Source organism: Aethina tumida, chromosome 3 (genome assembly GCF_024364675.1).
Source record: "Aethina tumida isolate Nest 87 chromosome 3, icAetTumi1.1, whole genome shotgun sequence".
NCBI classification, from domain to species: Eukaryota; Metazoa; Arthropoda; class Insecta; order Coleoptera; family Nitidulidae; genus Aethina; species Aethina tumida.
In genome coordinates this window covers 1702739-1725618 of record NC_065437.1, presented here as the reverse complement: position 1 = coordinate 1725618, position 22880 = coordinate 1702739, and the positions used below count along the sequence as shown (strand labels likewise).

At 32.5% G+C, this 22880-nt stretch overlaps 2 protein-coding genes across 4 annotated transcripts in view; both read left to right on the top strand.

The window, feature by feature from the left end:
• Nucleotides 1-20024, top strand: part of LOC109602693 (uncharacterized) — a 54535-nt gene extending 34511 nt beyond the window's left edge. The window contains exons 8-21 of one of the 3 annotated variants that reach the window (XM_049965050.1): nt 1255-1434; nt 1501-1869; nt 1922-2035; nt 2099-2309; nt 4350-4527; nt 8973-9102; nt 13622-13996; nt 16976-17197; nt 17256-17596; nt 17650-17806; nt 18542-18751; nt 18843-19183; nt 19246-19405; nt 19637-20024. In XM_049965050.1, coding sequence (XP_049821007.1) covers nt 1255-1434; nt 1501-1869; nt 1922-2035; nt 2099-2309; nt 4350-4527; nt 8973-9102; nt 13622-13996; nt 16976-17197; nt 17256-17596; nt 17650-17806; nt 18542-18751; nt 18843-19183; nt 19246-19405; nt 19637-19714 — 3066 coding nt within the window. In that variant the 3' untranslated portion in view covers nt 19715-20024. Of the gene's footprint in view, nt 1-1254; nt 1435-1500; nt 1870-1921; nt 2036-2098; nt 2310-4349; nt 4528-8972; nt 9103-13621; nt 13997-16831; nt 17198-17255; nt 17597-17649; nt 17807-18541; nt 18752-18842; nt 19184-19245; nt 19406-19636 lie in introns of all 3 variants that reach the window. The other 2 variants (XM_049965049.1, XM_049965048.1) reach the window with 2 other exon arrangements.
• A 637-nt stretch (nt 20025-20661) lies between these two features.
• On the top strand, nt 20662-22860 carry LOC109602680 (uncharacterized). Its single transcript, XM_020019101.2, has 6 exons — nt 20662-21099; nt 21150-21489; nt 21541-21777; nt 21924-22174; nt 22228-22512; nt 22570-22860. The coding sequence occupies exons 1-6, from the start codon at nt 20739-20741 to the stop codon at nt 22770-22772; spliced, it is 1677 nt and encodes a 558-aa protein (XP_019874660.2). The 5' UTR covers nt 20662-20738; the 3' UTR covers nt 22773-22860.
• The last annotated feature ends 20 nt before the right edge of the window (nt 22861-22880 follow it).

The following is a 22880-nucleotide window of genomic DNA, read 5'->3' as shown; positions in this document are numbered from 1 at the left end:
CCACAAACTTTCGTTCTATTTCTTTACACAGAATTATCTTAGAAATTCATATTTTCCAGGCTGAATTGTGTTCAAAATCGTGTGCTAATTACTTCCTTATTAGTCCAGGAAGTTTGGTACAAGTGCTTGGGTTAAATTCAACTAACTATTCCATGTTTATTATTAACATAATACATATGGTACAACTTTTGTTTGTAATTTTATTTTTGATGATACGAGATACAAAAAGCTAATTTTGGCCTCACATTTCAGCTTTTGTCCAGTCAACTACAATAGAAAATTATAAAATGAAAAAAAAGAGTTACCAATGTAACAAATTCGAATTTCAATATCGTGCACAGAACAATTACAACCAAAAACGACCAATTAAGCACGTTCTTTGTTTTTATTTACCGGAAACGCTTTATGAAATAAACGTGCATCCGTATTAAATTGCAGTGGTGCATAAAATGCATCAGACAAAAACGTAATCGAGTGGAAACAGACGAGTTCTTTGTATGGCTTGTGTAATTAACGCCATATTTTAATTAAGGTGACTCGATAGTGTTGCCACTGGTATTTTGCGATGCAACTTGTTTAAAAATTTTAATTAGGTGACGTGTAACTGATACGAACATAAATCGCAGTGTTTTCTTTTGATCATCGTATTTCAAAGCAAAAACTTTCCCAACTTTATTGGCATATTTAGTTACTGACTTTTAAATAAACAAAAAATGGTTTTGTATGACATGTTGTAATTTCTAAAATTAGGTATCTACTTTACCCATTCTAATGTCAAATTAGTGCTATTCTGTTCCACCTCACCAATTCTAAATTTCTGAATTAACATAAATGAAATTTGTTACTTATACACATTCATTCACTAATAAATTGATTTATGTATATCAAATAAACTGTCCAAAGAGTTTATTAATCTAAACTGGCGCATGCACCATATTCTAAACAAATTTAAGTAGGCAACCAAGAAAACAAGAAAGCTTTTAACAACTATATTCAGCCTATGAGAATGTAAAGTATACATGTAGAATTAGAAATCTACCTTACCTACTTGAATGTCAAACAAGTGATGTATTTTTTATCCTCTATTTTATTTATTTTCTGAAAAATCTGTAAATAATATTTATTTAAATTAATTAAAATAATTAAAATTAAAATGTTTCATTATTGGATTTTAAATAAATAAACAATCTTAATAAAGTTCTGCAGTCGCATTGCAGATAAATATTGTTTTCAAGATTAATATGTTTATTCCAGAAACAAGTAAATAATCCTGAAGAGCATCGGGACAAAATAATTTATCAACTGATAAGCAAAGAACAAACTTATTCTACAGCACTGCAATTTGGCGTTACAAGATTTGTCTCCGCACTGGCGGAGAGAAAAGATCTATTGACGGCACAAGAACATAAACAACTTTTCCAAAACGTCGAAGACGTAAGTAGTGAAACAAATTTACTAAAACTTCCTTCCATCCTTCTCCGTTTCTCCATCTTCTTCCAGATCTTGCGACTGACCGAAGACATACTGGACCACGTGATCGGCGAAGACGGCGAACCATCTGTTCTGGCCGTCATACCGACGTACCAATCGAAAGTGCACGAAATCACAACAGCCTACAAACGCTACTGCACCGGCATCAAACGTGCCGATTGCGTGTTGGCTGGCAAAATGAAGAACGCCAATTCGGAGTTCACAAGAGTTGTGCAGACACCGGCGGTGCCGAGGCGGAGGCCGGACATCACGTTGTTCATACACAAACCGTTGGAACATTACAGGGAGGTGCTCAAGATGCTCACCATGGTCCAAAGTTCGACTAAGCCTTCGCACGACGATTACGCTGTGATAAATCAAATCATCCACGACCTACAGGTGTGTATACTAAGTAAAAATTGGTGACTAAATTAATGCGTCCAATTCTCAGACAACCTACAGGGAGATTTGCTCCGAAGCTGGTTTGATGGAACCCACCGGAGAAGGAAGACCGCTTCTTACAGTACAAGACTTAGAAAATAGATTAGTCTTCACCAAATGTAAAGTGAGTATTGAACATGGATTTAAATTGGTGCAATTGCGTAACGTTGGTAATTTCTATTTTCAGCCTTTTGTGCTGAGCAAACCGGGTCGGCAATGGATTTTCGGCGGTGACCTGGGCAGGGTGGAGGGTAGGAACGTCCGGCAATACTGGACTTTGTTGTTCAGTGATTTGTTGTTGTTCGCGAAAGTTTCACGGGATCGTGTCCTATTCATTATCGAGGAGCCGCTACCTTTGTCGCATGTCACCGACATGTTCTTCAACGTTAGGAAAAAAGGTAATAAATTTAATGTAAAATATAATAATGTAAATGGAAACTGGCGCATTCACCAATTCTTAAACTGATATAGGCAACCCATTATACAAGAAGTTTTTAATAATTAGATGTATTATTCACTAAGAAATTAATTTCTACGTTCTAAATGAACTATTTGATTTTATTTAAAGATAAAAATAGTAAATTTAATAAAACAAACTTGAAACAATACAAAGTAAAGTGGTCAATAGCAATTTGATTCATATAAACAGGTGTATTCACCAAATTTCTAACAGTTTAAGTAGGCAACCCGGAAAACAAAGATGTCATTAATTAATTAATTTCTACACTTTAAATATACCCTACAATTTTATTTAGAGAAAAGGTATTAATATACCAGTTTATTCTCCAAATTTATATAGGAAACAATTTAAACAAGGAAAGAAAACTAATATTTAAGGCTTTTAATAATTAGTTTTATTTATTAATATATTATTTTTTTAGATATCAATTGAAGTGTTAAAATGTATACAGTTTATATTTGATAATAATAAAACAAAGTAAACGTGAAACAAGGCAAAGATAACTACCCAGAAATGATTTTATAGAAACTTGCGCATTCACCAAATTCTAAACCAATTTAAATAGGCAACCCATAAAGCAAAGAGTGTGAAATAGTATTTCAATTTTTTTAAAATTAGATTAGATTAATTTGTACACTTCATATATATTGACAAACATTATTTAAAGACAAATGTAACATAAATTTAATTAAATACAATAAGCTTGAACACATGCAAAAAAAATTGAACAAAAATTTTATAAATACTATTATTAATACAATAGGTATCACATAAACTGTTAAAATTTATACAGTTATACTAATAAAACAAAGTAGACATAAAACAAGACAAAGAAAACTGGTCAAAAATGAAATTTATAAAAACTAAAAAACATTCACCAAATTCCAAACCAATTTAAATAGGCAACCCATGAAACAGAGAATGTGAAGAAGTATTAATTAAACAATTAATATTGATTAATTAATTGTTTAAAGACAACAGTAACATAAAATATAATATGCTTGAACACATGGAAAGAAAACTGATTACAGAGATTTATAAAAAAGTTATTCCCCAAATTAAAACAAACTTATATAGACCTATATATTTCTAATAATTATATTTATTAATACAATAAATATCAAATAAACTGTTAAAATTTATATATTTTACATTTGGTAATAATAAATCAAAATAAACATAAAATAAACCAAATAAAACTGGCGAATTCACCAAATTTCAAATAAATTTACATAGGCAACCCAGAAAACAAGAAATATTTCATTATTTTTAATGATTCAAATCAATTTATATATTTCAAATAAAGTATACAAAAATCATTTAAAGACAAAAGAAATATAAATTTAATAAAATAAAATAAATTTGAGGACATGTAATGAAAATTGATAATAAAGTTTTTTAAAAACAAGGTTGTTCACCAAATTTAAAACAAGTTCTTATATACAACTATTAGAAAAAAGAAAACAAAGAGAGTATTCCACATTTTTATTTAAAATTTATAAATTTATTTACAGAAAATTTTATTAAACTTAATAAAATAAAATAAGCTTGAAACCAAATAAAAGAGCTTATTAAAAAGAAGAAGATTTATAAATACTAAATTAATCAGCACATATTAAGTGAATATTTATGGGTAAAACAGAAAAACAGAGACATTTCAAATTTTTAACAATTTGATTTATTTAAACTGGCGCATTCACCAAATTTCAAACAAATTTTAAGTAGTTGTTAAATTGTTAATAAAATTAAATTTTATATTTTACCTTTAACAAAGGTTTAAACATTATTAAATTATCAAGTATACTAAATAATTATTTCATAAGTGTATTGGCGCATCCACCAATTTTTAAACTCATTTAAATAGTTTACAATACTATAAACAGTAAGAAAACAAAGAAACTGTTTAATAAGTTAATTCATACGTTTCAAATAAACAGTACACCACCTCAGCAGTTTAGTAATGTTATCTTTGTTGCAGAAACGGAATTCAGGATAACGATATCGCCGGAAGGGAGGAACGCCACGAGTCCGACTGTCCACTGCGGCCCCGATTTGTCTCGGACGCCGCGCAAGAACGCCAACAAAAGAACTGTGATTCTACGTGCACCGACCGCCGAACTCAAAGCCGTTTGGCAGAACCTACTCCAAAGGCAAATGTGAGTCGACACCTTTACAACCCATAGACCCTTATTTACGATAAAACTACGTATTTTAGGATCTACTTCTTTAAAAAAGTGCATGTAATTTAATATTGTCATTTAGAATAGATAGATAGTTAGACAGTAAAACAAAAAAATAGCACATATAGGTTGCAAATAATTAAAAAAATAAAAAAAAATATGTATTTAAGGCAACAGGACATTAAGTTGTTAAATATTATTGCTGATAACACATTTTCTTTCTATTACAGGAGTGATATCAATAAAATTACCACCTCCTTCCAACCGTATACTTAAATTCATTACATTTAACTAGGTAATGAAATGGTTCATTCTTAATTAATTAAACAGTCACACTTTCCTTGAATCACGAACCTTTTGCATGATTTGTGTCTGTTCCATTTTGATGTTATTCACCTCAGTTAAATATCAAAAGAAATGACGAAATATTAAAGTAAATTTCAGTGATTTTGCAACCTAAATGTTTTAGTAATTGTTTTCTTTAGATTAAAATATAGAAGTAGTGAAATGGATCAAAAAAACCGCTGTTACACTGGCTTAAAATTAAATTCTCCGGCTTAGTCCAATTAATTTAACTAATTGATTTATTACGGAATTTCAATATTAATTAATTGACTTTGAGCTTTAATAAATGTTAGAGTGGAACTCCTAGTAGGTATTTAATTATTATAATTTAGTATCAATTAAAATACAACCGTATATTAATAAAGTCATTAATGTGAAACTTTACGGAGATTATACGGAACGTCGAAAACTAATTAAAGTGCCAGTGTAACAAATTAACTCAATTAACCATTCAGTATTAATTCTTGTTAATAAAAACATGTATGTTTAGTCAAAATTGTCTTAATTTTGCTACAAAAGCTTTTTCAATACATCAGTAATCAGATATCAAATAAATTGTAAAAATTTATTAATTTTACATTTGGTGATAATAAAACAAAATACACATAAAATAAAGCAAATAAAACTGGCGCATTCACCAAATTTCAAATAAATTTAAATAGGCAACCCAGAAAACAAAATGTGAAGAAATATTGCCTATTTTTAGTAATCAGATTGAATATAGGCTTTCTCAATACATCGGTATTTATAAAATATATTTAAATTAACTACAAACTAGAATAATTATTTGTTGTAAGAAAGCCCACAATATATATTAAAAATACAACTTAATATTTTTAAAACTTGCGTATTCACCAAAATTGAAAGTGTAATTTATGAACATCACTAAAATTTATAGAAACTTTTATTTATGACTTCTCTTAATGTAGATTAAAGAATTAATAGTTTAAAATTGTTGTAGCCTCTTAATTAACTCACAAAATTAATGGCAAAATTAAAAGGAAAAGGATTTGAAGAACTTCGTTCACTAATATCTACAGAAACTTTTACTTATTACATATCTTAATGTACATTGAAGGTTTCATAGTTTAAAATTGTTGTAGCCTATTAATTAATACATAAAATTAATGTCAAAGCTAAAAGGAGAAGGATTTGAAGTACTTCGTTCACTAATATCAACAGAAACTTTTATTTATACATATCTTAATGTAGATTGAAGGTTTCATAGTTTAAAATTGTTGTAGCCTATTAATTAATACACAAAATTAATGTCAAAACTAAAAGGAAGAGGATTTGAAGTACTTCGTTCATTAATATCTACAGAAACTTTTATTTATTACATATCTTAATGTAGATTGAAGGTTTCATAATTTAAATTGTTGTAGCCTATTAATTAATACACAAAATTAATGTCAAAACTAAAAGGAAGAGGATTTGAAGTACTTCGTTCACTAATATCTACAGAAACTTTTATTTATTACATATCTTAATGTAAATTGAAAGTTTCATAGCTTAAAATTGTTGTAGCCTATTAATTAATAAACAAAATTAATGTCAAAACTAAAAGGAAGAGGATTTGAAGTACTTCGTTCATTAATATCTACAGAAACTTTTATTTATTACATATCTTAATGTAGATTGAAGGTTTCATAATTTAAATTGTTGTAGCCTATTAATTAATACACAAAATTAATGTCAAAACTAAAAGGGGAAGAATTTGAAGTACTTCGTTCACTAATATCTACAGAAACTTTTATTTATTACATATCTTAATGTACATGGAAGGTTTCATAGTTTAAAATTATTGTAGCCTATTAATTAATATACAAAATTAATGTCAGAACTAAAAGGAAAAGGATTTGAAGTACTTCGTTCACTAATATCTACAGAAACTTTTATTTATACATATCTTAATGTACATTGAAGGTTTCATAGTTTAAAATTGTTGTAGCCTATTAATTAATACACAAAATTAATGTCAAAACTAAAAGGAAGAGGATTTTAAGTACTTCGTTCACTAATATCTACAAAAACTTTTATTTATTACATATCTTAATGTAGATTGAAGGTTTCATAGTTTAAAATTCTTGCAGCCTATTAATTAATACACAAAATTAATGTCAAAACTAAAAGGAAAAGGATTTAAAGTACTTCGTTCACTAATATCTACAGAAACTCTTATTTATTACATATCTTAATATAAATTGAAAGTTTCATAGCTTAAAATTCTTGTAGCCTATTAATTAATAAAGAAAATTAATGTCAAAACTAAACGGAAAAGGATTTGAAGTACTTCGTTCACTAATATCTACAGAAACTTTTATTTATTACATATCTTAATGTAGATTGAAGATTTCATATTTTAAAATTGTTGTAGCTTATTAATTAATACACAAAATTAGTGTCAAAACTAAAAGGATGAGGGTTTGAAGTACTTCGTTCACTAATATCAACAAAAACTTTTATTTATTACATATCTTAATGTAGATTGAAGGTTTTTATAATTTAAATTGTTGTAGCCTATTAATTAATACACAAATTAATGTCAAAACTAAAAGGAAAAGGATTTGAAGTACTTCGTTCACTAATATCTACAGAAACTTTTATTTATTACATATCTTAATGTAGATTGAAAGTTTCATAGCTTAAAATTATTGTAGCCTATTAATTAATAAACAAAATTAATGTCAAAACTAAAAGGAAGAGGATTTGAAGTACTTCGTTGACTAATATCTACAGAAACTTTTATTTATTACATATCTTAATGTACATTGAAGGTTTCATAGTTTAAAATTGTTGTAGCCTATTAATTAATACATAAAATTAATGTCAAAGCTAAAAGGATGAGGGTTTGAAGTACTTCGTTCACTAATATCAACAAAAACTTTTATTTATTACATATCTTAATGTAGATTGAAAGTTTCATAGCTTAAAATTGTTGTAGCCTATTAATTAATAAACAAAATTAATGTCAAAACTAAAAGGAAAAGGATTTGAAGTACTTCATTCACTAATATCTACAGAAACTTTTATTTATTACATATCTTAATGTAGATTGAAGGTTTCATAATTTAAATTGTTGTAGCCTATTAATTAATACACAAAATTAATGTCAAAACTAAAAGGAAAAGGATTTGAAGTACTTCGTTCACTAATATTTACAGAAATTTTTATTTATTACATATCTTAATGTAGCCTGAAGGTTTCATAATTTAAATTGTTGTAGCCTATTAATTAATACACAAAATTAATGTCAGAACTAAACGGAAAAGGATTTGAAGTACTTCGTTCACTAATATCTACAGAAACTTTTATTTATTACATATCTTAATGTAGATTGAAGGTTTCATAGTTTAAAATTGTTGTAGCGTATTAATTAATAAACAAAATTAATGTCAAAACTAAAAGGAAGAGGATTTGAAGTACTTCGTTGACTAATATCTACAGAAACTTTTATTTATTACATATCTTAATGTACATTGAAGGTTTCATAGTTTAAAATTATTGTAGCCCATTAATTAATACATAAAATTAATGTCAAAACTAAAAAGAAGAGGATTTTAAGTACTTCGTTCACTAATATCTAAAGAAACTTTTATTTATTACATATCTTAATGTACATTGAAGGTTTCATAGTTTAAAATTGTTGTAGCCTATTAATTAATAAACAAAATTAATGTCAAAACTAAAAGGAAGAGGATTTGAAGTTCTTCGTTCACTAACATCTGCAGAAACTTTAGTTTACCACATATCTTAATGTAGACTGAAGGTTCAATAGTTACATAAGTAACAAAATTATTATCACAATTGTTTAATCAAATTTGGATGAATCTTCTCCTAATCTATTATCAATTTAAAGAATTGGTGAATGCGCCGGGATTACATACAATATAGTATTCCAATGATATCCATAAATTTGAAAGGGGACATTAAAAAGTTATTTATATAATCAACGAAAAGGTTTTTGTAGCATTTAAAAGAAATTGATAACGAAAAAGGCTAAAGGGAGAAGTAAAAAGGAAAAGCGGTGATCCATTAGTTTTTTTAGACTGATTTAGACAATGTTGCGCACGCAGCTTCCATATAAACGCGGGCATGGACGGTAGCTCGTACAGCAGCCCGATCGAATCCCCGACCGACGCCCCGATCACCTCGTCCATCGTGACCCTGCAATCGGCCGAGTCGCTGTCGCCCCGTCAACGGCAGGTGCGTCCACTTTCTGTTCACTGCAACGAAAACACCCCACACAAACCGTACGAACCGTACGTACCGTACGACGGCGTGCCGACCACGCAACGACCGAACGTCGTGCCGAATCAGATGTCGCTTACCAAAACGCCGGACACGCCGTCCGCGAACATATCCCCGCACTCCTCCTCCGGCCTCTCGCAGGCCTTCACCTCGCACTTCACATCCGAAAGCTCCCTTCTGCCCAACAAGCGGGAGAATCCCACCCCGTCGGCCGTGCTGACGCCGTCGACTCAGGTCTCCGACGAGACTGATGGCCAGACATTCGATGACTATTTCAATTTCGGCGACGAAGTGTGGGACAGCAGCAACTTCGATTATGACCTGAGCATCATGAACATCGACGGACTGTCGATCAAGAGCTGTCAGTCGTTTTGAGAAGACTGCCACACGCGCGTTCCGCCGTCTAACGTTGGAGTGGCTCCTTTTGCGGTCACCGCACTCAACTACCTCATGTTAACTGTTAACTAATATCAACGGTCGGGGGCGCTAGTTTTTGTACGTCTTCCAAGATTGATGTGCTAATCTAATCTTCGTTTCTAACTTGACACTTTCACATTACGTTTCAATTATTAAAAATATTGTTAACTAAAGTTTTTATAGATTCAAATTACAATCTTTTATATACAGTGTGGCCCATTTAACATGGAAACTCCTCTTTAACTTTTCTTAATAAACACTTATTAAACTGTATACATGTTACAGAAATTAGGTATCTACTTTGCCTTCGCTACTGTCAAATACTTGTCTTAATTTGTTCACAAATGTCAAAATTACCCAAAAACAGAGGAGTTGTGACGAATAAACCTCTAAACTTCTTTGATTTATTAGGAAACTTCAAACATGGCACAGGAATTGTTTCCTGTGTGTATAATTTTTAATGAACAAAGTTAGGCATCTACTTTACCTCTGCAATTGTCAGATTCTTTAAATATCTTCTTGTCTTTTTGATAAAGTTGTTTAATTTGTTTGAGGGTTAAGAGTGAAGGTGTATTAAAAAGTTATAGATACAAGTAATCAGTCATTTTGTTGTTCCCACTAATACTTAACTTAAAATTTCTTTATATTTATCTACAAATGGACATTCCTAAACGTTAAAATTACCCAAAAACAAAGAAGTTGAGACGACTAAATACTTAAACTTCTTTGATTTATTAGGAAACTTCAAACATGGCACAGGAATTGTTTCCTGTCTGTATAATTTTTAATGAACAAAGTTAGGAATCTACTTTACCTCTGCAACTGTCAGATTCTTTAAATAGCTTTTTGTATTTCTGATAGTTATTTAATTTGTTTGAAGGTTAAGAGTGGAGGTGTATTAAGAAGTTATTAATATAAGTAATTAGTCATTTTGTTGCTCCCACTAATACTTAACTTAAAATTTCCTTAAATTTATCAACAAATGAACATTCCTAAATGTCAAAATTACCCAAAAACAAAGAAGTTGAGACGACTAAACGCTTAAACTTCTTTGATTTATTATGAAACTCCATACATGCCACAGGAATTGTTCCTCTGAGTATAATTTTTAGTGAACAAAGTTAGGAATCTACTTTACCTCTGCAACTGTCAGATTCTTTAAATATCTTCTTGTCTTTCTGATAAAGTTGTTTAATTTGTTTGAAGGTTAAGAGTGAAGGTGTATTAAAAAGTTATTGATACAAGTAATCAGACATTTTGTTGTTCCCACTAATACTTAACTTAAAATTTCCTTAAATTTATTAACAAATGAACATTCCTAAATGTCAAAATTACCCAAAAACTAAGAAGTTGAGACAAAGAAACGCATAAACTTTTTTTATTTATTAAGAAACTTCAAATATGGCACAGGAATTGCTTCCTGTGTGTATAATTTTTAATGAACAAAGTTAGGAATCTACTTTACCTCTACTACTGTCAGATTCTTTAAACATCTTCTTGTGTTTCTGGCAAAGTTGTTTCATTTGTTTGAAGATTAAGAGTGAAGATGTATTAAAAAGTAATTGATACAAATAATCAGTCATTTTGTTGCTCCCACTAATACTTAACTTAAAATTTCCTTAAATTTATCAATAAATGAACATTCCTAAATGTCAAAATTATCCAAAAACAAAGAAGTTAAGACGACTAAACGCTTAAACTTCTTTGATTTATTAAGAAACTTCATACATGGCACAGAAATTGTTTCCTTTGAGCATAATTTTTTGTGAACAAAGTTAGGAATCTACTTTACCTCTGCTACGTCAAATTCATTAAATATCTTCTTGTGTTTCTGGCAAAGTTGTTTCATTTGTTTGAAGGTTAAGAGTGGAGATGTATTAAGATGTTATTAATATAAGTAATTAGTCATTTTGTTGCTCCCACTAATAATTAACCTAAAATTTTCTTAAATTTATCTACAAATGATCATTCTTAAATGTCAAAATTACCCAAAAACTAAGAAGTTGAGACAAATAAACGCATAAACTTCTTTGATTTATTAGAAAACTTCAAACATGGCACAGGAATTGTTTCCTGTGTGTATAATTTTTAATGAACAAAGTTAGGAATCTACTTTACCTCTACTACTGTCAGATTCTTGAAATATCTTGTTGTCTTTCTGATAAAGGTGTATCATTTGTTTGAAGGTTAAGAGTGAAGGTGCATTAAAAAGTTATTGATACAAGTAATCAAACATTTTGTTGCTTCCACTAATACTTAACCTAAAAATTTCTTAAATTTATCTACAAATAAACATTCCTAAATGTCAAAATTATCCAAAAACTGAGAAGTTGAGACAAACAAATGCATAACTTCTTTGATTTATTAGGAAACTCCATACATGGCACAGGAATTGTTTCCTCTGAGTATAATATTTAGTGAACAAAGTTAGGAATCTACTTTACCTCTGCTAGTGTCAGATTCGAGGCTGTTTCTATTTTATATGGACCACTGTGTATATATTATATTTTTGAATAAATGACAAATCTTTTATATAGATTTAAGTGACAATAAACAATAATTTATTAAGCAATATAGTAAAATATAATTAAATCAAAGCTTCATTAGCCCAAACGCATTGAAAGCTAGTTAAATAACTGCCAACAAAGTAAAAACAATTAATAATTTCATATCTATAAAAAAATATCAATTAATAGAACTGTAATAGATGTAACTTGTCAAAATCAACGTGGCCAATCATGATTTTAGCAGAAATTAGCTAAATAATAGACTTAGATTACTGCAAAACGCTTAAAAGTGCCAAAAAGTAGTTATTTCCTTCACAACGTTTTATGATTTTAAAAGTACAAAATTTATAATAAAGCTAGTTTTGGTGTGAATTGAAATCAGATTAATTTTCATTAGATATTAGTAGGGTTAGTCAATTAGATTAGTAACCCTGTATAAATGTGGATTAGATTATTATTTTTTTTTGTTTAGTTAAGTCCCACCGAATTTTTAAAATTAAATTAAAAGAACATGAAAACCACAAGACTTGAATCTGAAACAATCCGTAATTGAGAGCCACTCCAATTTTAAACGGATTAACGAATTAATAACCGACTGTAAAGTGATCTAATTTTTTATAGTTAATTACCAAATATATGTATATTTTTGTATTGCTTCTTAATATGGATCAACAGGTTAACTTTTGATAAAACGAATGATTTGGGAGGATTTATTTTATTAGTTGTTTTACTTTTACCTGCATGATTCACTCTTAATTACATTCAAAACAGGTGACTAATTAATTAATTAATAATTAAATTAACTGTGCTTTCATCTCTGTATATAATTAAATAATGCAGTTCTTAAACAATTGTTGAAAGTTTGGTGCACATTCTCCCAAAACATCCAGCATTACCAAAAGCCATTTTGAATTAATTATTTCGATCACTGTATTTGGTTTTGAAGCAATCTAAATGAAGTTAATGTGTGTGCCATCAGTGTTACCCCCGTTTATGTCAAAGCACTCGTACCAAACCAACTGCCTCTTTCATAAAGTACCTTTTTCGAATGAGTCGACGCAATACTTGACACCCCCAAGTTATTGTCCCAATTCGACACGAAAATATATTTTATTTACTTATTAAGTCAGATTGAATATATTAAGGTTCAGTTAATTAGAGGATTATTTATATTGTAAAAAGAACTGTAATTTATACGATTATATATTTGCAAATAAATGCTTTAGTTATTAAACACGCTTTTTAATAAACCTTGGCCAGTTAATTTAGTTGTTAAGTCACAACAGTTTTTTAAAATTTTTTAAGTAATTAATCCAGGGAAGTAAGTAAAATTAAAATAGGAACGTCCCTTAATATTTGTGTTAAAGTTTGCATGTTAATTAATTAATTTAAATCCATATTATTTAGTAATACAAATATTATAGGAGCTAACTAATTCAATATTTAGTTTAGTTTTAATTAATGTTAAAAAATGATAGTTACAATACAATACTATAAAATGATTTAGTCAATAAATATAGTAATAGTGACTAAACAACCCCGTGTTTCAGACGCCGCAAAACCTAATCCAAATACAAAACGAAACTAAGGAGATACAAAAAGAGCTCGACTGCCTAATCGAGATGAAATGTAAACAGTTAAGCAAAAGTAGTTTTAACAGTAAGTGCAACGCGATCCATTTAGAGAAATGGATGAAGGGGGAGCTATTGGAACCACCCTATGTCGAGCCCGACGAGCCGGACGGCGTGGAAGAGTGGACGGAGGAGATGGTGATGAACAGGAGCAGGGAACTGAACCTGCTCGATTGTCAAGGTAATTTGGTGATGGCGCACGGCGGTGAGACGTGCAGACGATCGGAGACCAGGTGCGAGGAGTACACGGTGTCCGAGCACAGTCCGTCCAAGAGTACCACCACCGAGAGTCAGGTGAGTTGGTCGGTTCGATGGGTATGGTGGGACGATCTCTTGTTGGGGTTTCACAAAGAGACGCTGTCAAATTGTCATTTGTTGTTTTAAGAACTATTTTTTATTTATTGATTCATATATTTAATATTTCATAATTTCCATATTTCTTCATATTTGATGTTTCTTCATATTTCATTGTTCTTTAAATGTCATATTTCTTCATTTTCCATATTTCATCATCTTTCATATTTTTCATGTTCCATATTTCTTTTGTGTTTCATATTTCTTTATATTCATGTCATATTTTTTATATTTCATGTTTCTTCATAATTCATAATTCTTCATTTTCTATATCTGTTTATTTACCATATTACTTCATTTTCCATATTTCTTCATTGTTTCATATGCATTCATTTATCATATTTCTTCATAATTCATAGCTCTTCATATGTCACATTCTTCATATTTCTTCATATTTTATAGTACTTCATATTCTTTACGTCTTTTTTTTGTTCCTCATATTATATATTTTATATTTATTCATACATATTGAATTGGTTGCGCATTCGCCATTTTTAACAACAGTTTTAAAAATGGTGGATGCGCAACTAAAAACTTAATTAAAATATTCAAATGAATTAGGATAATATATTTGAAAATATAAAATTAATTGCCTTTTGGATGCAGTTGTAATTATACAATTTGTTTGTATATTCACGATGTTTAAACATTTATTAAACATAAAAATCATATATTTTATAGTATTTTAAAGGTTACTTTACTGATTAATTAAATAAAAAATAAATAGTACCTATTAAAAATGGATCTAACAGTGGATAAAATAAATTACTTTTAATATAATCAACTTATTCTTAGAAATTGTTTAACAGTAATTAATTATTGAATTTGTGGCGCATTCGCCATTTTAACAACAGTTGTAAAAATGGTGAATGCGCAACTAAAAACTTAATTAAAATATTCAAATGAATTAGGATAATATATTTGAAAACATAAAATTAATTGCCTTTTGAATGTAGTTGTAATTATACAATTTGTTTGCGCATTCACGATGTTTAAACATTTATTAAACATCAAAATCACATTTTTTATAGTATTTTAAAGATTACTTTACTGATTAATTAAAAAAAAATTAAATAGTACCTGTTAAAAAGGGATCTAACTGTGGATAAAATAAATTACTTTTAATATAATCAACTTATTCTTAGAAATTGTTTAACAGTAATTAATTATTGAATTTGTGGCGCATTCGCCATTTTTAACAACAGTTGTAAAAATGGTGAATGCGCAACTAAAAACTTAATTAAAATATTCAAATGAATTAGGATAAGATATTTGAAAACATAAAATTAATTGCCTTTTGGATGTAGTTGTAATTATACAATTTGTTTGCGCATTCACGATGTTTAAACATTTATTAAACATCAAAAACGTATTTTTTATAGTGTTTTAAAGGTTACTTTGCTGATTAATTAAAAAAATTTAAATAGTATCTGTTAAAAATGGATCTAACAATGGATAAAATAAATTACTTTTAATATAATCAACTTATTCTTAGAAATTGTTTAACAGTAATTAATTATTGGATTGATGGCGCATTCGCCATTTTTAACAACAGTTTTAAAAATGGTGGATGCGCAACTAAAAACTTAATTAAAATATTCAAATGAATTAGGATAAGATATTTGAAAACATAAAATTAATTGCCTTTTGGATGTAGTTGTAATTATACAATTTGTTTGCGCATTCACGATGTTTAAACATTTATTAAACATCAAAAACGTATTTTTTATAGTATTTTAAAGGTTACTTTGCTGATTAATTAAAAAAAATTAAATAGTATTTGTTAAAAATGGATCTAATAGAGGATAAAGTAAATTACTTTTAACATGACCAACTTATTCTTAGAATTTGTTTAATAGTAATTAATTATGTATTTCATAATTCTTCGTATATATTACTTCTATTTAATATTTCATATTTATTCATGTCATATTTCTTCATATTTCATATATCCTTACTTTTCATATTTCTTCATATATCATAGTTCTTTATATGTCACATTTCTTCATATTTTAAAGTCCTTCATATGTTATATTTCTTCATATTTCATAGTTCCTCATTTTTTCACATTTCTTCATATTTAATCTTTTTTCATATTTCATATTTCTTCATGTTTCATATTGCTTTATATTTCATATTTCTTCACATTTCATATTTCATAGTTCTTCATTTTTCATACACGTATTTCTTCATTCTTCATATTGCATACATCTTCATATTTCATTCACATTTTTTTATTTTTCTTCATATTTCATATTTCTTTATGTTTCATATTGCTTCACACTTCATATTTCTTTACATTTCATATTTCATAGTTCTTCATTTTCCATATTTCTTCATGTTTCATACACGTATTTCTTCATACTTCATATTGCATACACCTTCATATTTCATTCACATTTTTTATTTTTCTTTATATTTCATATTTCTTCATGTTTCATATTGCTTCACATTTCATATTTCTTCATATTTCATATTTCATAGTCTTTCATTTTCCATATTTCTTCATGTTTCATACACGTATTTCTTCATACATGTTCATATTTCATTCACATATTTTATTTTATTTACTATAGGCAAAAACGAATTTTACAGAGTTTAGTGACAGTTTCAGATACTGAAGGTAAGTAGAAATATTTATCTTAAATTCGATACACTTTGGAGTCCCAATCTTTGTGCCAAACCTTGTGGAACCCCAAGGAGATGGTCGTCTTAAAAAAGAATGCACCCCACTGCATCATCCACAAAAAGTGAGCTTCATCCTCATCCACTTAGGTGACCGTACGGTCGAGCCCCCTCCTACCCGAAAGTATACAATTTTGTCGCCAGTGCCACAAAAACTGCCTGCCAAACGGGAACGTCAAAGGCCTCGATCCCAATGACAATCGGCCCCATTCGCATCAAATGGACGAGTTTCAGAATCAAAATCCGGAAGACGTGGTCGACGATTGGCAACAGATGTTCCTGTTGGGCATGTGCCCCGCCGCCACCCTGTTGCAAAGGGACCCGTTCGAAACGGTGCCCAAAATATCGGTGATGCCCGCCACGCCGGAGAGCTCCGTCAAAACCATGACCTCGGAGAGGGTCAAGGATGAGCAGCCCACCTCCTGCAAGTGCCAAATGAGAAACTCCAAACCCCAGGTAAGTACCACCCCTCACTAATTCGTCAACTTGTTGTGTCAATGTTGTGTTTGGCTAGATCAACAGCATCGACCTCAGTAACGAAGTAGACGTGTCACCGGACGACTCACCCCAAACCGAAGAGCACCCCTACAGATCCCTCAGCAGCTCCGTAACGACCCTCAGAAGGTTCGGCACCGTGGCCAGCCTGGAGCGTGTCGGCTCCGAAGACCACGACGACCCGAACGACAGCGAACGCTCCTCCGACAACGAATCGGACGAGGACCACGGCGGAATCGACAACGAGGCCTTCAACCACACCATGAGCTGGACGGAGAAGGCCGGCACCTTCGTCGCCGAGAAGATGGCCTTCTTCGAACGCCTCGGGCAGGACTACACCGGCGGGAGGCTGTTCGAAAGGTCAGTCACCCATCCAGAAAGTTAATTATCCAAACATGGCTTGGTTGGTTCAGGTACTTGAAGACCACGGACACTCAGATGAACGGCGACGACGCCCAGGAGGAGGAGACTTCCGGCGCCACATCCGGCGAGGAGATTTGGGGCACGCCCACCAGTGGTGGGGAGCTGGACGACTCCTTGACATCCCCCAACTACGAGGGGAAACAGTCGGTTAGACGAGATTAAAAGTACTGCGCTTCTTTGCATGGCCTATGTTGTTGTCTTACTGTCTTTTTTTGGACTTAAACCAATTTGCATGGACTGCCAACTGTACGTACATCAATGTCAGATGAAATTTTGCTGGTTTTAGCCCCTTTAATCATGAGGATTGTGAAGATAATGTACGTCGGATGACAGAGTTAGGTGTTAAGTGTTGTAGATGTTCCAGAAACATAATTCAAATCTAAAATACATCTAAATTTGTATGATGAAGGCAATGAATTAAGCAATGATTCAAATATGTAAATATTTCAAAGGCTTCAAGGTTGGATTATCATTAACTCCTATCTATAATTAGGACCTTTTTGTAGCTTAAGTCTTTAATTAAAGTAATCACATGAAGACAGGTAGGTTAAGTCACTGAAATATAGAAGAACTAGATGTTAAACTTAGAGGTTAGGTTAGGTTAAGTTTGAAGAATAGTTTAATTAAAAATGTGCATGTTAATTATTAAATGATAAGAATCATAGATGCATGTTAGTTAAATTATTGGATTATAGGTTAGAATCATTAAATATTATTAAGTAAATCATAAAGAGCATGAATTTCTTGGATGTATACTTAGCTCTGGTAAATAAAATGTGTTTAAACTATCACTTCTTCATTATGGAAGACACTATCAAGAGTTTTGTTACTGTTTGACTCTTCCTAACACACATCTTGACCTTGACATTTTTGCCAATGCAGCCCAATGACGGATCGATATCGTCAGACGGTGGCGAGGACACTGAGCTGATGATGGACGAACTGCTGATGACGCCGCCAATAACAGGCGCCATAATCCGTGGCCTGCTGCCCCGACGTACGTTGGAGCCCCTAATCGAGGAAGACTGTTCGGAAACGTCGTCCTCCTCCGACGCCACATCCCAGACCGAGCCCTCCCTGTCACCCGAACAGGTAACGATATAAATCGTCCCTCACCACCTGCACCATTCGGTTTTCTTGAAGTAAATCCTCGTATGAAGTCAATAAATAATATTGTGGGCAGGACAGCGGAACTGGCGTTGTTGCTGACACATGTTCGACTGCTGCGGAAGGAAGACGTCGTGGAGCCACTCCAAGTCCGACCGCAAGCGGCACCGGCACCGGATCGTCTGGCGGTCGGACGACGACGCCGACGCCGCCTCCCCAACAAGAGACGCCGAAGCCGGCGTCTTCTACGTCGGTAGAGGCGCAGGGCAGGATCCATCGGGCGGACAGCTACAGACGTATCATCGAGGCGGCGGAAGAAGGCGACGACGCGGACAACATCTGCTTCTTCAGTCGTTTTAAGCCGGCGATGAGCTACGGTCACATCCAGAGGGTGCCGAGGTCCAGGAGCGTCAGAATGTAAGTCCTTTTTCAATAAACCAAAGAAGCCAGGAAGAATTGAAACTGACATTTTGTTACAGTTTCGAATTTTTTAACGTGCGTAGGGCAGAACGAAGGATTTACGAGACTTATCCGGAGGATAAACATTTACTTAAATTATTTAATGATCAAGACTGTGTAACTGATGATGATCAACAAGTTAAATACTCGGATAAGCCGATCTCTTCGAGAAGAATAGAAGTAAGTTGTATTACAGTAGATATCAGTAGTCCATGTTCAGTCTCCAACAACATTAACTGATTAAACTGTCTTTACAACACTTTGTCTACCTCCACTACATCCAAAAGAAGACCTCCACCTCAGGAAACATTATTAGTCTTAGTACCAGGAGAAGTCTTTAAACTTTGAACTCATTTTCTGATCTATCTGGTCAAATTCCTGATTAACTGATGTATTTTTTTTCTATTCAAGGATAAACGGTTGGACAAACGCTTCTGGAGACAACTGAGCCGTCGTCGTAGCACCCACAAAGGAAACATCCCGGCCTAAATTAGCAACAAAGATTTCCTCATTCCTCGTCTAATCATAAGCTCAACCTCAAGTGATACAAGTGCTTCGATCCAACTTCGTAATTGTAAAATAAATTCCAAATTAATTTGGGTGTATTAAGAAATTAACGGATAGAAATTTGTTGTGCTGTCACAGTTGTGCCATTAATACGTTGTTTGGGAATGTAGAAGAGTGGTTGACAAAAGTTAGGTTAGAATAGAAAGGATAACGTTGTAATTAGATAAATCAAAATTAATTTAATACGTGTATTTTTATCTACTAGTACCTTAATAAAACAAAATAGATTTAAGTGTTTATTGATCACAACTCCATTGACCTTGACTAATTTTTGACAGTTGTTAATTACCATTTGGAGGTGACATATTGCCAATTCCAAAGAGCTAGTCCTGGACCAAAACTGTTAAAGCCAATTAAATTTAAGACAAATTTCAAATTTTAGTCAAGTGGAAGAGAACTAAAACCTTTTTGATCATAGTTGTAAGTTAAGACTAGGTGGCAGCAACAAAATGGCCGACTACTAAAATAAAACTTCTTAATACACCTCCACTCCGGTTAGTCTATTTATCGCATTGCCTTTTAGCTTTATAAATACTATGGCACTAATTAATTAAATATATAATTTTATTTTATAACGGAAAAGCCTTAAGTGATCGTTAAAAACTTTTTTATAAAATCGACTTAGATTGATAATTCCTTATTATGAGATAATTCTTTATTGAACTAGTAGTTAAGTAGCTCCAGTCCATTGCAAGGAGTGTATAAGAGATAATTTCTATTACAAATGATCCGTCTCACAGTGTGTTGTGATACATTCGATTTTTGTATACTGTTATGAATAAATCCTAAGAAAAAGCCATTGTTTTATTTACAAACCCAATAAACCTGACATGACAGCAAAGTTTTTTGAAAATTCTGACAACCGTTAAAAGTCAAAAACGAGGTAGCAAAGTACAACCTTAAAATGACGTGATCCCCGTTAAATTCCAAGTAAAATTGATCGGCCATGTTTCGGAACAAGTCACTCTTTTCGTACAAAAAGAAGAACAAACCAACCAAGGAAGATGTTCTGGAACCAAACGCCGACGACGTCGCCGTCAAGCCAGTGGTGGAGCCCAAAGAGTCCACGTCATTGTTGGACGTCACGGTGATAAGACCCAGCCAAACCAACTCCAATCACAAGTTCATCACCCAGACCAGCACCCTGAACAGTTCCCAAGTCAGGGACTTGATTACGTCAATGGAAATGGGGGCTCAAGACAAAAACAAGCTCCTGCACAAGATTTTCAGGAACAAACTCATAGACCCCACAACAGAAACCTCAGACAACCTCGACGCCACCACGACCTCACTCAGCAAAGTCCTAGGTAAGTCTACTTCCACAAGTAATAGCACACCAACTAAAGGTTGAACGTAGATGTGAAGAAAAGACAGGTCCCCCCTTTGGCCAACTGTTTCCTGACCAAGAAGTGCACGTGCACCGTCTCAGTGCACAAGACCACCTCCAAACCGTTGAACGACGTCGACCACTGCATCCACAGCTTCGAGGGCGGCGACCAAAAGACGGAGCACCAAGTCTACACGACCGCCAAGTCCTACAGAGACGTCAGCAAGGTGTTCACGTGCAAGAACAAGCTGAGCGACGAAAAGGAGGAGCCTTGCGACTGCAGGAACTGCGCCCTCTTGGGGGTCATCACCGACACGCAGAAAACGCCGTTGTTTGCCGGGCCGATTGAAGCTAGCGGTTTCGATGAACGGTTGTATGTGCCTTGGTTGATTTAACTCTTGTAACTTCTTACTGTATTTAGCATGAGGAGGAGGCACAGCGAACATCAGATTTGTAACTTGCAGTACAGGAGGCTGGCACATCGAATATCGGAGTTGGAGGAGAGGTTGAGTACTCAGGAGGATCGGTCAGTTGCCAAGGATTACTTCAAAAGGATCATTACGAAGCTTGTAAGTCACATTACTAAAATCACCAACACAGCGGTGAAGCCCCATAAGCATGAGAAGAAGTACGACAGGTGCCACCATGAGGATGCCAGGTACCAGTTTGTCATTTAAACCAGAGGAAGAGACTCAAATCTAATCAGTTTAGAGGCTTTGGAGCTGATAAGATGTAAAATCTTTTCCTTGTTCTCTTCAACAACCAACTGAGTCTTGCAATTTAACATTTGGTGGTTAATTTAAGGTATCAGGTTAATCCAGTGCTCATTGTTAACAACAACGACAAGCTATCGGAGCAGAACTACAACATCTTAGGCCCCAAGGAGATCTACGAATCAGTCACAGAATCTGAGTACACTGAAAGTGAACGCATTTGGAAATGGAGTGGGGACATCCTGAAGCCAGGAATCGACCTCAAGAACAAAATCACTAGTTTGGTGGAGGAACGGTTGAGGGCTAGAAAAACTGTTGGAGTCCTGGGTGAAGGAAGCAAAGGTATAACTGTGGGATATAAATTTAACCTTGGGCCAATCACTGTTAACATTCAGAGCAAACCACCAGTGACAAAGAAATTAGGATTTATGTGGATGTACTGTCGGAACACCTCTACTACCAGAACCAAAACTACTTGAACCTTTCGAATGGTTCCGATGAAGGGGCGAGTGAGTCGTGCTATTACAAACAGGACAAGGAACATTTGAACAGGATACGTCAAAGCAACATACACGTTGCCTACGTGAACCCCAAGATACACATGTGGCAGGAGTACTCACAAAACTCCATCCCCACATACTATCAGAGATACAGGGATGAGCAGATGAACCAAGACTTATGTACTTATACTTTTGGTCACTAACTAAAGAACTTTTGTTAACTTTTCTTGGTTACAGGCAAAGAACGGTTCAAAGTGATTTTGGACAACACCAAAAGTGATGGGAAGAAAAAGTTGTGGAACACAATTTGGAACCAGGCCATGACCAATTGTTTGAAAAAAAATGACAGAGTAGCTATTCAAATTCCTCAAAATGATTCCAAAGGTGGAATAATAGAATTCTATTACACAATAGCTGAGTTGGAACAACTTCTAATTTAAAAAAATGTTTTGTATAAAACACTAAAATTGTCCTTGTGTTGCATGTTTTGTCCTGTCGTCTGAATAAAAATACATTTAATTAAATCAAGTCAATTTGGTCAAAATGTC